General features: G+C 38.7%; 1 protein-coding gene across 1 annotated transcript in view; it reads right to left on the bottom strand.

Annotated features, from left to right (window-relative positions):
- The window catches only part of Cep152 (centrosomal protein 152), a 64,557-nt gene that overhangs the window by 13,566 nt on the left and 36,616 nt on the right, over positions 1-14,375 (bottom strand). The window contains 5 exon segments of the mRNA XM_048332451.1: positions 2,956-3,091; positions 5,680-6,330; positions 8,138-8,269; positions 10,691-10,972; positions 12,329-12,514. Coding sequence (XP_048188408.1) covers positions 2,956-3,091; positions 5,680-6,330; positions 8,138-8,269; positions 10,691-10,972; positions 12,329-12,514 — 1,387 coding nt within the window.

The following is a 14,375-nucleotide window of genomic DNA, read 5'->3' as shown; positions in this document are numbered from 1 at the left end:
GGACTTTATTTGGATTTAATTCCTTCTGTAAGTAAGGATTAATCCTTACTCATTACTGTATTTAAGGAGAAAAGAAAGAAGAAAGAAAAACAACTCATTTTACAGTACGTCTTGTCTTTAGCCAAAACCAATCTTTTCATAAGACTAATTTCTTTCACAGGACTTCCCAGAGCCAAATAACATCTAAAACTTGTTTCTATTCATTTTGCAAATTAAAACGAAATTCTCAAGCCATCCCAAACATATTTAAAAGAAGTATAAAGTAGGTAGTATTTCTTCTACCTAATTATCAATAAGATATTCTTTGTCACCTAGAACCCAGAAGTACAAGAAAAGGGTCTGTGAGTGGAATACAATAGCCCAAAAGTTCATATAAGACTACTGTTGACATATGGTCTAATATCGACATTACATTTAAAGCCCTAGGCAAATTTTCTTGGGCTTGGCCACGTGGATACTGTATATGTTCTTGATACATTGTGTATTATATATATGTCTAACTGACCTAGGGAAGGGAAAGAAAAACAGGGTGTAAGATATCACAAGAAATGTACACACTGCCCTACTACGTAACTGTACCCTTTTTGCACACCTTGTCAAAAAATTTGTGTTTAATTAATAAATAAATTAAATTTAAAAAAAAAAAAGAAGAAAGAAAAGGCTGGGGATATGGCCTAATGGCAAGAGCGCTTGCCTCGTATTCTTGAAGCCCTGGGTTCGATTCCCCAGCACCACATATACAGAAAATGGCCAGAAGTGACTCTGTGACTCAAGTGGCAGAGTGCTAGCCTTGAGCAAAAAGAAGCCAGGGACAGTGCTCAGGCCCTGAGTCCAAGGCCCAGGACTGGCAAAAAAAGAGAAAAAAAAGAAAAGGGTCTGTGAATGATGAGAAAACAACCAATGACTGGCCTTTGAAGAGAGCTAGGATTATCTGATTAGAGTAACACTGCCTGAATTATAAACATTTGACTTAGTATGCATGATTTGCCCCGGTAATTGCTGGGTCTTTTCCAGGTCATAGTAGGAACAACAAACAGCAGAAATTGGTTATGGAGGTATGACGAGGGCAGCAACAAGTACAAGTGGTCAACATGCTAACAGGATGGGAGCTAATGAGGGATTTGCCAGTTCCTACTTCGGGAATTTCAGTGACTATAAGCCCTATATATTCCCCAACTCTGAACACAAGGGGCTGTAATACAGTACAAAAACCATTTTCTGGGCTGGGAATGTGGCTTAGCCGTAGAGTACTTGCCTAGCATGCATGAAGCCCTCGGTTTGATTCCTCAGCACTACATAAACAGAAAAAGCCGGAAGTGGTGTTGTGGCTCAAGCGGTAGAGTGCTAGCCTTGAGCAAAAAGAAGCCAGGGACAGTGCTCAGGCGCCCCAGGACTGGCAAAAATTTTTTTTAAAAATCATTTTCAATAGTGATAAATTTAAGTTGCTAGGGAAAAAGGTAAACTAATAATTCATCCAATGGTCAAGTAATGCAAACTATGTATTTTTTACTCTAATGTGTAGAAGAGATTATAGAAACACTGAACCTGCCATAAAACTCACAAATAGAAAATATCTAATATATGTCCTAAGATTTCCATTTTGATAGCTGACACCATCAAAATCAATATGGAGGTTCCTCAAAAGACTAAATATAGACCTATCTTATGACCTCATCATACCACTCTTAGGCATTTATGTGAAGGAGTCTAAGTCAATATACAACAGAGACCCTGTACATCCATGCTTATTATAGATCTGTTCACAACAAGATCAGCTGAGGTACCCAACAACTGATGAATAGATGAACAAAATCTATTTATCTACCCATCCACCCATCTACCCGTCCATCCAATCATCTATCCATCTACCCATCCATGCAATTATGGAATATTGCTTGGCTATGAAGAAAATGAAATTATGTCATTTGCAGAAAATGGATGCATCTAGAGACCATCAGTTTGAGCAAGATAAGCCAAGCTTTTAAAAAGAAAAATACTGCATCTTCTCATTCATATGTGGAATTAGATTTAAAATGATGATGATGATGAGATATAAATGTAAAAGAGGGACTTTCTAGATCAGTGGGAATGGGAAGGAGCAAGGGAGAAAGAATACTGAGGCATAAAGAGGACTATAGACAAATACATACATACACATATATGAAAACCCTTACTAATGCTAATTTATGCTAATTCTGGTATTTTTTAAGAGATGGCTGTAATTTGAATGAAAAGTCTTCCTTATTTGGCAATTCTCTTATGTAAACATGACTGTTCTATTAAAATTCTCACCATTCTCTTGCTAGCTACTTACAATCCTAGCTACTCAAGAGGCTGAGATCTGAGGATTGTGGTTCAAAGCTAGCCCAGGCAGTGAAGTCTGTGAAATTCCATCTCCAATTAACAAGCAAGATGTCAGACTGGAGATATGCTTCACCTAGAACAGAGCCAGCCATGAGGAAGCAAGCTGAACGAGAGCACAAATCACTGAGTTCAAGCCTTAGTATGATACCAATACAAAACAAAATAAGCAGAAACTTCTCACTATTCTCTTTGCAGAAAGAATAATTGGTGAAAGGAGGTTAAGTCTAAATCAACCCTATCTCCTAAATACAAAATGAAATTTGGAGACAATGAACATTAAGTCAGGAAAATATACATTTTTTTTTCCATTCAGAAAACTTCAGCTAAGCATGGTGGCACAGGGCTATGATCCCAGCTATCCAGGAAGCAGAGGTAGGAGGACCATGCTCCAAGGCAAAAGCACAAAACCCTAAGGAAGAAGAGCTGGAGGCAGGGTTCAAGTGGTGGAGTACCTGCCTAGCAAGCACCTAGGCCCTGAGTTCAAACTACAGTACCACCAAATAGAATACTGTTCATATCTTTGCCTCCAAATGACCCTTCAGAATGGTGATTAGAGATATTACGAAGACTAGCAGAAAGCAAATCAATTACCAGCTTCTGCTTCCTGCAAGGCCAGGGGCTGAGGGTGTTCTCCAGAAGTGGGAGCAGGGATGAGGGCTGGCACTCCAGGATCTCCTCTGCCAGGGGCCCAGCTGGAAAGATCTCCAGAGATCTTCACCGCATTTCTCTGAAATACATTGTCTTCATACTTAATGCCTAGGGGAAAAAATCTCTATGCAAATTCTCATTGAAAATGTTAGTATGAAAAAAACATAAGAAGAAATCAATGCCTGCAAATAATGTTGCCTAAACCATAAGCAAATATAGATAATATATACTTATATTGGAGAAACTGTTAATGAAGGTTTATATGGTCAAGCCACAGGATAAACAATGTATATTCCTGTAAGATTCAGAATGTTTTCACTGCAGTGGCGAAAACCATAACCAATTATAATGCCAATCTTTTGCCTCCTACAAGTTGAAAATAATAAGTTACCTTAAATGTATATGGTATTTTTATGTTTGAGTACTGGACTCTCGATGGATACGAAATGCCATACTTAGCCAAGTTAAACATCCTACACAAGACCATTTAATAAATGCTGTTTGTATTTCAGCCCGTTACAGGCAATATAGCTTACCAAATTCTCTGATTTTTAGGGCAATGTTTTCAGATTTTGGATAACTACTAAAATCTCAAACAGAAAACAGGATAATAAGACACTGTTTAATTACTTAGAACACATAATATATGCTTGATTCTGAAGTAACCACTTTTGAGAAATTTTACCAAGGGTCAGAAAGTTATATTCCACAGAAACAAGTCAGGTCAAGAGTTACAGAAGAAGGCTGGGAATATGGCCTAGTGGTAAAGTGCTCGCCTCATATACATGAAAGCCCTGGATTTGATTCCTCAGCACCACATATATAGAAAAAGCCAGAAGTGGCTCAAGTGGTAGAGTGCTAGCCTTGAGCAAAAAGAAGCCAGGGACAGTGGTCAGGCCCTGAATTCAAGCCCCAGGACTGGAAAAAAAAAAAAAAAAGAGAGTTACAGGAGGAAAATTTCTATGCAATCAAGAGCCACGAGAGCGAGGCTAAAAGGAGTAATGAAAACTAAGCATAAAACAGGAAATTATTTCTAGTTTCCACTCACATTTGGAAAAGAAAAGCCAACTAACAACAACAAAAAAAAAAAACATAGTGGCAAACTTTCTTGTCTGTTTTGTCTTTATGTTTGTTTTTAGTTTTTTTGGCCAGTCCAGAGCCTTGAATTCAGTCAGGGCCTGAGCACTGTCTCTGGCTTCTTTTTGCTCCAGGATAGCACTCTGCCACTTGAGCCACAGTGCCATTTCTGGCTGTTTTCTATGTATGTGGTACTGAGGAATCAAACCCAGAGCTTCATGTATAGGAGGCAAACACTCTTGCCACTAGGCCATATTCCCAGCCCTGTCTGTTTTGTCTTTAGAATTAAAAAAAAAAATACAGTACACATTAAGTTTGCTTGCAAATTTTGTCTAGATTGATACTTGCTTCCTGTTGTCCATTCTGAACTGCTATGTGACTACATTTTAATATTTCCATTTTACTACAAACTGTCTTCTTCATTCACTGCATCCTCTCCACATTAGAAAATTTCTCATCACCTCAATTATGTTAATGAGAGTTCAATTTTGCTCTATTAATTTCTACACACAATTCTAAACAATACAGATTTAGTTAATTAATACTACAGAGTTAATGAATTATAAATCAGTTTCTTCCTATCTATGGCCTCTGTTCTGCAAATCTATAATCACCAATTTCCCTCCCAATGTCCTGGGCTCAACTGGCTCAACAAATGGCAGAAGTTCAAGTATTATTCCTATGACAAATGCCACATCAGGCATCTCAAAGTCATCTTTTTCTCAGGAATGGAATCTGGCACACCCAACAAAAACAGTAAATGTCTAAATTCTTAGCCAGATTATGTGATTCTGTCTCCACAGACTTGTGAACCACTAAGTCATAGATGACCTTACACTGCCTGTACCATTTTTTTAAGTCCTGTAAAAAGACTCCTGGGTCCTTGATGAAATACCCTACAAGCTGACACTAAGAATAAAATTTTAAATTTATACATGTTTTCAAAGTACTCTATCATAGATTGCCATTAGGTAAGTAAGGCCAGTTGAATCCCAAGACAGAAAAATAATTGTATGCATGTGTATGTATACATACATATGTATATATGTGTGTGTATACACTCATATAATTTTTTTTTTTTTCAGGAACAAGACCTCTAGAGGCTAAAAGCTCTAACTCACTCTTGTGGCATTATAAAGCTATCAAACTTTGGCAAAACAAAAACACTACCCTCTAGATATGTTACAAAAAGTTTTGAAACCACTAGTTTTAAAATATATCTACATATATTTTTAAATGTATATATATATGGGGCTGGAAATATGGCTTATGAGTAGAGCGCTTGCCTTGCATGCATGAAGCCCTGGGTTTGATTCCTTAGCACCCACATAAACAGAAAAGGCCAGAAGAGGCACTGCAGCCCTAGTAGTAGTGTGTTAGCCTTGAGCAAAAAGAAGCCAGGGACAGTGCTCAGGCCCTCAGTTCAAGCCCCAGGACAAAAAAAAAAAAAAAAAAAAAAAAAAGCCTAAGTCTTACATTCATTAATCTATAAAATGCTTAAGAAAGAAGAAGATAGCATAGAAGATACCATGTGCATCTCCTCTAACCACTCTCAGTGATCCCAAGCTCTTCTCCCTCACGGGCACATACCTTCTCCTCCCCTGGGCTGGAGTTTTCCCTGAGTAAGGAGAGCGTCTCTTGAAGGCCTTTCTGCATGCACTCTTTCAGTTTTTCACAATAATGCATCGACAGCCATTTTGAAGAACAAGTTGACATCATTTCCAAGAGCTGCGAGTCCTCTGGACCACAAAAGTCCTCCTTCTGCATGTGCTTTAAAAGAAAGTCCAGCAGACTGAGGATGTCTTCCTCGAACCGACGGATTTCCAGCTGGGCCTGCCTGGCTTCCTGCAGGGCACATTCTCTGCGGCTCTGGTCTAGACATGCCTGTAATTCCGCCTCCTTCTGAAGAAGCAGTTCCGTTTTTTGTTTCACAAAGTCTTCTTTTGCTGCCCCAAGCACCTCACTGATTTTATTGCGATGATCATCTAAAAATTGCCGGTAATCTTGCTCGTTCTGCTCTTGAATTCTGTGGATTTCTTCTTGCTTTTCCCGGTTCCACTCATTCCGGGCCTTAGCCAGCTCAGCCCTGATAACCACAGGGACTTCCTCATTCTTTAGCTCTAGTTCCTTCTGAAGAGACTGGATCTTCTCTTCCAATTCTTTTCCGGGCATCATGGTTTTCTTCATATTTTCAAGCTCGCTTTTCCATTTCTCTCTCGCTTCGGTCAGAGCCAAGGAGAGCTAAAGGGTTCAACAACACTCATTTCAAAAGTCTTTATGATTCTCCTCATTAACTAAATAACTATCTGGGTTAACCTAATGAGGGACTTAAAATCAAAAGTAAAGGAAGTCAGGTGCTGGTGGCTTATGTCTGTAATCCTAGCTACTCAGGAGGCTGAGATCTGTGAGGATCGCAGTTCAAAGCCAGCCCATCTAGTAAAAGTCCATGAATCTCATCAACAACCACCAGAAAACAGGAAGTATCACTGTGGCTCAAAGTGGCAGAGCTCATGAACTGCACCCAGGCCTTAAGTTCAAGCCCCACTACCACCACCACCACCAACAACAACAAAAGAAGAAAATTTACACACGTCATTCCAAAAAATATACTTACCTTAGAATTAAGAATCATCTCCATTTAAAATCACCTAATTGTTTATATCCTATGTTGTATAGTTTACATACAAAACACTGAAACACTTTTAATGGGGAGCTAGACAATGAAAATGGCATATATGTATAAGTTTTCTATGTCATTAACCCAAACCTATTTCTTCGGGGTTTTTTTTTGCTGGTACTGGGGCTTGAACTCTGGGTATAAGCACTGTCCCTTAGCTTTTTCACTCAAGGTTAGTGCTCTACCATTCGAGCCACAGCTCCACTTCCGACTTTTGATGGTTAGAGTCAGAGCTGGCTTCAAACAGAGATCCTCAGATTTTTGGCCCCCTGACTAGTAAGGGATTACAGGCACGATCCAACAGCACCCAGCTAAGGAGTTCTTTTTCTTTCTTCATACTTTCACATTAAAATGCTTAAACTCATCATCCAACTTAATTGTAGAATGGGAAAACCTAAAATCTTACTATCATCACTGTGAGACTTTATTATGGGATAATTCTTAATTTAAAAGAATCTATTAGGTTTTTAATTCATAGATATGATTATCTCCGAATTCTATCTTGGACTAACCTGGAAACAATTATATTTCTGTGATTTAACTGAGTTATCTCATATAGTCTATTATGTGTTGAGGATGGACTATAATTCCTTTTCTAGAAGACTAAAAAATGTCTAGTCCTTTTACTTTTCCAAATATTAGAATTATTAGGTCAACTTTCAAAGTTATTTTCAGTTTGCTGGCACTTTGGAGTATTTAGACCAAGAAATTCAGTTTTAAGAGAGTACATGCGGTTATAACATTGGAGTTTTCCTTTTAAGGAATATGAAGTCTCTGGAAAGGATAGTTGGCTATTTACCAAAGAGAAAATGCTGACATAGCACAGAAAAACCTTTATTCATGAGAAAGAACATTATAGTGCCAACAGGGGTGGCTCATAGAGCTGAGACCTGGAAAATAATGATTTGAAGCCATCCAGTGCAGAGCAGTTTAGTGGATTCTATCTCCAATTAACCAGCAAAACAGTTGGATTAGAGGCATGGCTCAAGTGTTAGAGTACAAGCTGTGAGCAAGAAATCTGGGTGAGGTATGAGGCCCTGAGTTCAAGCACATACGTGCGCACACACACACACACACACACACACACACACACACACACACGAGACTATTGCATAGTTAATAAACAGATGAATACCCATTCTGATCAATCCCACCCAAAGTTACCTGCTGATAAAATGGGGATTCATTGCTAAATCAAGGTTAAGACATTAATAGCCAGGCATTGGTGGCTCCTGCCTGTAATCCTAGTACTACAAAAGGCTGTGGTTCAAAGCTAGCCCAGGCAGGAAAATAAGTGTAAATTCCCAGAAAAGCTAAGGGAAGAAGCCAAGGACAGGAACTGCTTTAGTTCCTTTCCAAGATGGTGCTTACCCGCGTGGCCACCGAGATCTCTTGCTGTTCTTCCCACTTCTTCTGTTCTGCTCTGACGAGGGCTTTATATTCTGCAAGCTCGGGCAGCTCTTCTAACCATCGATGACGAGCATTTTGCACAGCTGTTTCTACCTATAGGACATTGCAGGAGAAAGAGGTGAGGAAGGGTACTGCAAATAGCTACTCTACTTTCCTGCCCAGTTTACACCGTCTCCTTACGCTAGTTACACTGACCTCAAGTGCTCTGTCTTATCCCATATAGTAGATTCAATCCTTTTCTAAACTTCCCATACTGTCCCTTGAAAATGCAACAACAGGAACTGGGATCTCTAAATGTTTGGTGAACAATACTAAAAGTTTCCTCCAAAGTACCGACTGCCATTTCCAACAAATTCTATTGATCCTGGGGAAAAAGAGAAGGCAGGCCATAGGACTGCTTGGTGCCAGCTGCTGCCAATCACTACACCCACCCTCTCCTCACACCTCATGGCCTACAGACACATGCATCCATACACCATTGGATAGTCTGACATGTGGCCAATTTTCCTGCTGTAGAGAATGAATTATTACAAAATGAGGGAGGAGATCCCTTGCTTTAAGCCAAAATTGAAGGCTTGATGAATTATAAGGATGAGCTGATTATAAATCTGTCACCAACTACAAGATGACCACTTATTAAATTTTTTTTCTTATTCTTTTCTTAGCATATATACATACACACACAAATGCATACGGAGAATTTATGTAACAGGTTTTATTCTTACTGAAGTACTGAATAACAGTACTTGTAAATTCCAATGAGTTAAGCCTGGTGCCAGTGGCTCACACCTGTAATCCTAGCTACTCAGGAGGCTGAGATCTAAGGATCACAGTGGGAAGCCAACCGGGCAGGAAAGTCCATGAGACTCTTATCTTCAATAAGCCGCTAAAAGTGGCACTGTGGGTCAAGTGCTAGAGGCTAGCCTTGAGCACAAAAAGGCTCAGGCCCAGAGTCCAAGCCCCAAGACCAGCAAAAAGAAAACAAAACATAAATGCTATCTATGGAAACACCATTATTACTTTTAGTTTTGGGAGTTCTAAGGATTGAACCCAGGCTTTTTTTTTTTTCCTTAAACTCAGGGCCTGAGCACTGTCCCTGGCTTCTTTTTGCTCAAGGCTAGCACTCTACCACTTGAGCCACAGCACCACTTCCGGCTTTTTCTATATATGTGGTGCTGAGGAATCGAACCCAGGGCTTCATGTATACGAGGCAAGCCCTTTACCGCTAGGCCGTGTTCCCAGCCCCAAACCCAGAGTCTTATACTTGTCTACTGAGGTACATCTAAGATCCCTATGGAAATTCATATCTGGTAAAAAGTTATTGAAACATCTACTTTGTTATTTTTTCTTCATAAGAAATATAATTTCATAAATACCAAAGAAGTACTTTAAACACAGTTCTTTGGCCACAGAACATTTTAACTTAGGAAACACTTTGGAAAATGATCTTTTTTAACTGAAGTTGTCCCTGAGACCATTAAATGTATTTCCTTATACTTCCAGACTTTAACAGACACCCCATGAAGTCAAATAAAATAATGTATATAAGCAAAATTTTTAATTATTAAAAATTGAGTATATTTTTTAAGGAAGTGCCTTACTTTAGGCACCATCTTATTCAGTTTATGGTACATGTCTAAAATAACAAATATATAATAGAAACCCTGTCAAGGTGGTTGGCAAGACAGACTACTGTCAAATTCAGACACCAATTGCATGTGTAAACAGCACAATTCTCCAGAAACTATCTGCTGCATTAACAATGTACTTGTTTTAAAAATCAACAGAATGCATGCTTGGAAATACTTGGTTTAAAAAAACCATAGATTCCTTTTTCAATACAGAGAAGATATAACCTACACAAAGCTCTTCCATTCCTCAAAACATATAGGAAGGAGTCCTGGGACTAAAAAGCACATAAGAATCACTAACAGTTAAGAAAGATGTAACAAACAAGTTTATTCTGTTTAGAAAGGCAGGCTCTATGCTTTTCTTAGCATGTTATTTCTTTGAAGTTTCACCTGCCCCAGTTATAAGCTGATTGGGTGCGCGCTTTAAAGGGAAGGCAATGGCACCGCTTTCTGGCAACTGGTGGGAATTACAAGTTCCATTTGGAGTGCACCTGCAGATTCTACGCCTCTCAACACCATTAAATACGTTATTCACAGGGCTTATGTATCTGTAACATGACAAGACATGGGATGTCAAAGATTCGTAACTGAACTGTTCTTCATTCAGATATAAAATGACCATCTTTAACCTCAGGCACCCTTAACTCTTCAATCTCAGAGGAACAACATTTACATTGGAACATTGTACAGGGAAACTACAGGGTAGCAGTTTCATGAAAGAAATGGAATGAAGAAAAACTTTAGGGACATGGTAGGTTTCTAGAAAGACAAAAAAAAATAGCTTTAAAGTATAAAGTTACAAACAAGATCCAGGGTAGCACCTGAAAAAGTTTCCTGAACAGGTAGTCCTAATGCTTTTGTTATGAAAAATTGTGCTCATTACCTGTATGGTAATATTTTCACAGTATTTAAGCTCCAGTTCAATTTCTAGTTTCTTCAAAGCCCCCTTGAGAGCCATTTCCTTCTGTTGTTCTAAGTCTTGCTGGATCTTCTGTTTCTGCTCGTCTATCAAGACTGCCATCTCAGCCTTGGGAATGGTATCAGGGGTGGCAGTCTGCTCAGTCTGGATGCCACAGTCTAAAGTCTTCTTTCTCAGTGTCTTTAGAGTTTGATCCACCTTAGACTGCCATTCTTTCTCCAGCTGTTGAATAAGGTTTTGTTTGATCTGTTTTCATAAGAAAAACTGTCTGAGAAGAAAAATACTCAAGGAAAGTAAAATCTACAATAGCTAGCCAAAAAGCAACCACAGCTGTGTTTGAAAGCTAGACACTGTAGTAATTATATGAGACTTAGAAATGCAGTCAATGAAAATATATTCCCAAGTACAACTTGAAAGTCTCTGTTTGACCTTAACTATAGAACAAAAATCACAGGGAAGACCTGATTGTGTTGTGTAAGGTCACAAGATTTTGTTGTGAATGCACAGCCATCTAGAAGAGCCAATACTGCCACGAAGATGGCGTGATTAACGCAATAACCACCGAAACCTTTCGGTATTCATGTGTTTTGCTGTCAATATCACACTTCCCACAAAACAGGCAGTGAAGTCACCTTAACTAGTGATCCTAAAATGGAATGATGAAAAAAAATAATTTTACTGACTCGAATACAAGAGAATCTTATCTACTGTGACGTTAAATGGTATGGGGCAGAAGTTCATTCAAGAGGGAGGTATTACTGGAAGAATATCTTTGTGGTTTTCTTACTTTCAAGAGTGCAGGCTTCCAGTCTTAGGCCACACTAGAAGCAACAAAACTTGCTTTTGTTTCTGTTCAACACCCCTTGAGAACCCAAGGTACTCAAACCACCTCCACGGCTAGATTAATGAAACTGACAATTTTGTGAATAGGAAAATCTAGTTTAAGACAGAGATTATCTTTTTTTGTTTACAAATCAGTTTTCCAATCATAATTTGACCTTAACTTTCTAAGAAACCATTATCATTTCCTAATCGCATTTACTCCTTAGTATATAAGCGTGTGCCTCAGAGCCTGCCCCTATTATAGGGACTATTTTTTGTGTTTATGGAGGCTTGAACTCAGGGCCTGGATGCTGTCCCTTACTTCTATTGCTCTACCACTTCAAACTCCATTTCTGGCTTTTGAGGGGTTAACTAGAAATACGAGTCTCCTGGACTTTCCTGAACCACAATCCTCCAATCTCAGCCTCCTGAGAACAGGCACGAGCCACTGGTACTCAGCTTGGACTATCAATTAATTATCAACATTTGCTTTGACTTACCAGAAAGATTACACAATGTGAAATTTCATAATGGTTTCATTTTGAACCAAAGCAATACACTGCCGCCCCCCCCAAGAAAAAAATCTCATATCCTGAATGTGGGTGAAGAGTCAAGAGAGGGTAATTGTAAGCGACTAATAACCTCATTCTGAGACACAACAGATGACTGGGTAGGTACTTGCCAGTTAAACCTTTTATGTCTGCTTAGGAAGAACTGTCTTGTACAGTTAACATCTTTCTTTTTTTAACATGGTGATAAGAAAGCTATTTTAACCCACACCTCTTTCCGTTCCTTATCCCACTGTGCTTTGGCTAACATCATTTCATTGTCAATCTGCTGCTTGATGCCAGATTCTTGCTCTTTTATCCACTTGTTTCTTTCCACCACAAGAGTTTCTTTGTACTTTTCTTCAAGTTCCAACTGCAATTTGCTTAATTGTTCTTCTTTTTCCTCCAATAACTGCCTCTTAAAAATAAAATTCAAGTAAGTACTACTATAGAATAATGTTAACAGCCTCTAAGCCAATAATAATAACGATAATACATTTACACTTGTGCATTGTTTAGATGAGGGAAAGAAGGTGGGTGCCGGAGGCTCACACCTGTGAACCTTGCTACTCAAAATGCTGAGATCTGAAGGATCTTGGTTTTTAAACCAGCCAAGGCAAAAAAAAAAAAAAGTTCACTAGACTCCATCTCCAAAATAACCAGCAAAAAGCCATGTGTCTCAAGTGATGTTCTAGCCAAGCAAGAAAGCACAGCACGTGCTAAGACCCTGAATTCAAACCCTGGTACCTGGAGTAGGGGAGAAGTGGAGAGCCCAACTGAAACTCGTAAGAAGGGCCTACTTAGCTTGTATTGCAACTGAATAAGTAAGCTTTAACATGGAATATATGAATGGCATTGTGAAAGAAAACCGACTCATCTGCAAATTCATAAGCCTTCCTTCACTGATTACTGTACGATATAAAGGAGTTTAATGTATGGTAATCCCAGCTGTAGTCCCAGCTACTGAGGAGTCAGACGGACTCCATCTCCAAAATAACCAGCAAAACGCTGGACTGGAGGCATTGCTCAAGTGCTAAGAGTGTCAACCAACTACAAGCAAGTAAGCTAAGTGAGAGACAGACCCTGAGTTCAAAACCCAAGTAACAGAAAAACAAAAACTTGAGCTCCGACAGCCTGACTCAATAACTTGTTTCAGCATATGAGAAACGTGAAAATAACCTCAGATTCCTGATGCTGTTTGTCATATTAATTCTGTATGCAGACTAAGTTCCCTAACCAATGCTTGTCCACAGAGAAACAACCTATGTCCTGCAAAGAGTGACCCCCCAAAAAACCAAGTTTACTTTTGGCCTTCATAAGATGCTTGCATTATTTAAATGGGGGGGGGGGAGGGCGAGAGACAGACATTTCCCAAGAAAACAAACTGGTAGATCTTTGTTTACCTCTGGAGCATAAGAAAATATTGAAGTCTAAATATACAGGTGTTTCACTTCTGACTGGTTTATCAAGATTGCAAAGAGCTTACTAAACTCCATAATAAAATGAACCAAAGCAAAAACCCAAACAATTCCCAGAGAAGGAAGGAATTAATTCAGCTTCTCATGCTCTAGATCCATTGGCCCTTCCTGTGAGGATGGGGGAAAACTACAAAGTCATAGTACTGGGAATCCTTAGGGTAATAAAACTGGTCTGAATCCCGATAAATCTACACGTGTTCAAAATTTACAGAACCATACACCCAATGAAGGGAAAAAGTAAATTGTTTTCCATTATAATTTTAAACTTTCAAAGGAAAAAAGTAATCTTTTAAATTGTTTGTTGTTTGAGGGGAAGCCAAATAGTTACAACTTTCCTTCTTATATTTATGCACAAATATTTGTAAGTCAAAAGTTTGCAACAGCTATTAATCACAATTTACCTATTATAAGAGATCCAATTTTATAGTCAAATTGATTCAAAGATACTCTAAAAACATCGTTCTGAAAAGAATGACCTCTTTAATAGTTCTACTTTCATGTTCTTGCCAGTTTATCCATTTTTAAAAAACAGTCATCTGAAGAGCTCCCTATTTTACTTAAAGCATTACTGGAGACTAAGTGTCCAATTGCTAGGAAGTTTAAGATCCTTTTAACTTTTATACTGGCAACATTAACTAAAACAGGCAATTTTACAAGTTCTTCTTCATCCATAGATGGTATAGATACTTGACGTGTGTTTTCACCAAATCCAAAATAATCACAAAAATAATCACAATATTAAACAAGCTGAATGTCTCACCTGCCTTTTTTCCTTTTCTCTTTAAAGTCTGCGATGGCAAG

The sequence above is a fragment of the Perognathus longimembris genome, chromosome 23 (assembly GCF_023159225.1).
Source record: "Perognathus longimembris pacificus isolate PPM17 chromosome 23, ASM2315922v1, whole genome shotgun sequence".
NCBI lineage: Eukaryota > Metazoa > Chordata > Mammalia > Rodentia > Heteromyidae > Perognathus > Perognathus longimembris.
This window is presented reverse-complemented; position numbering and strand designations above follow the sequence as displayed.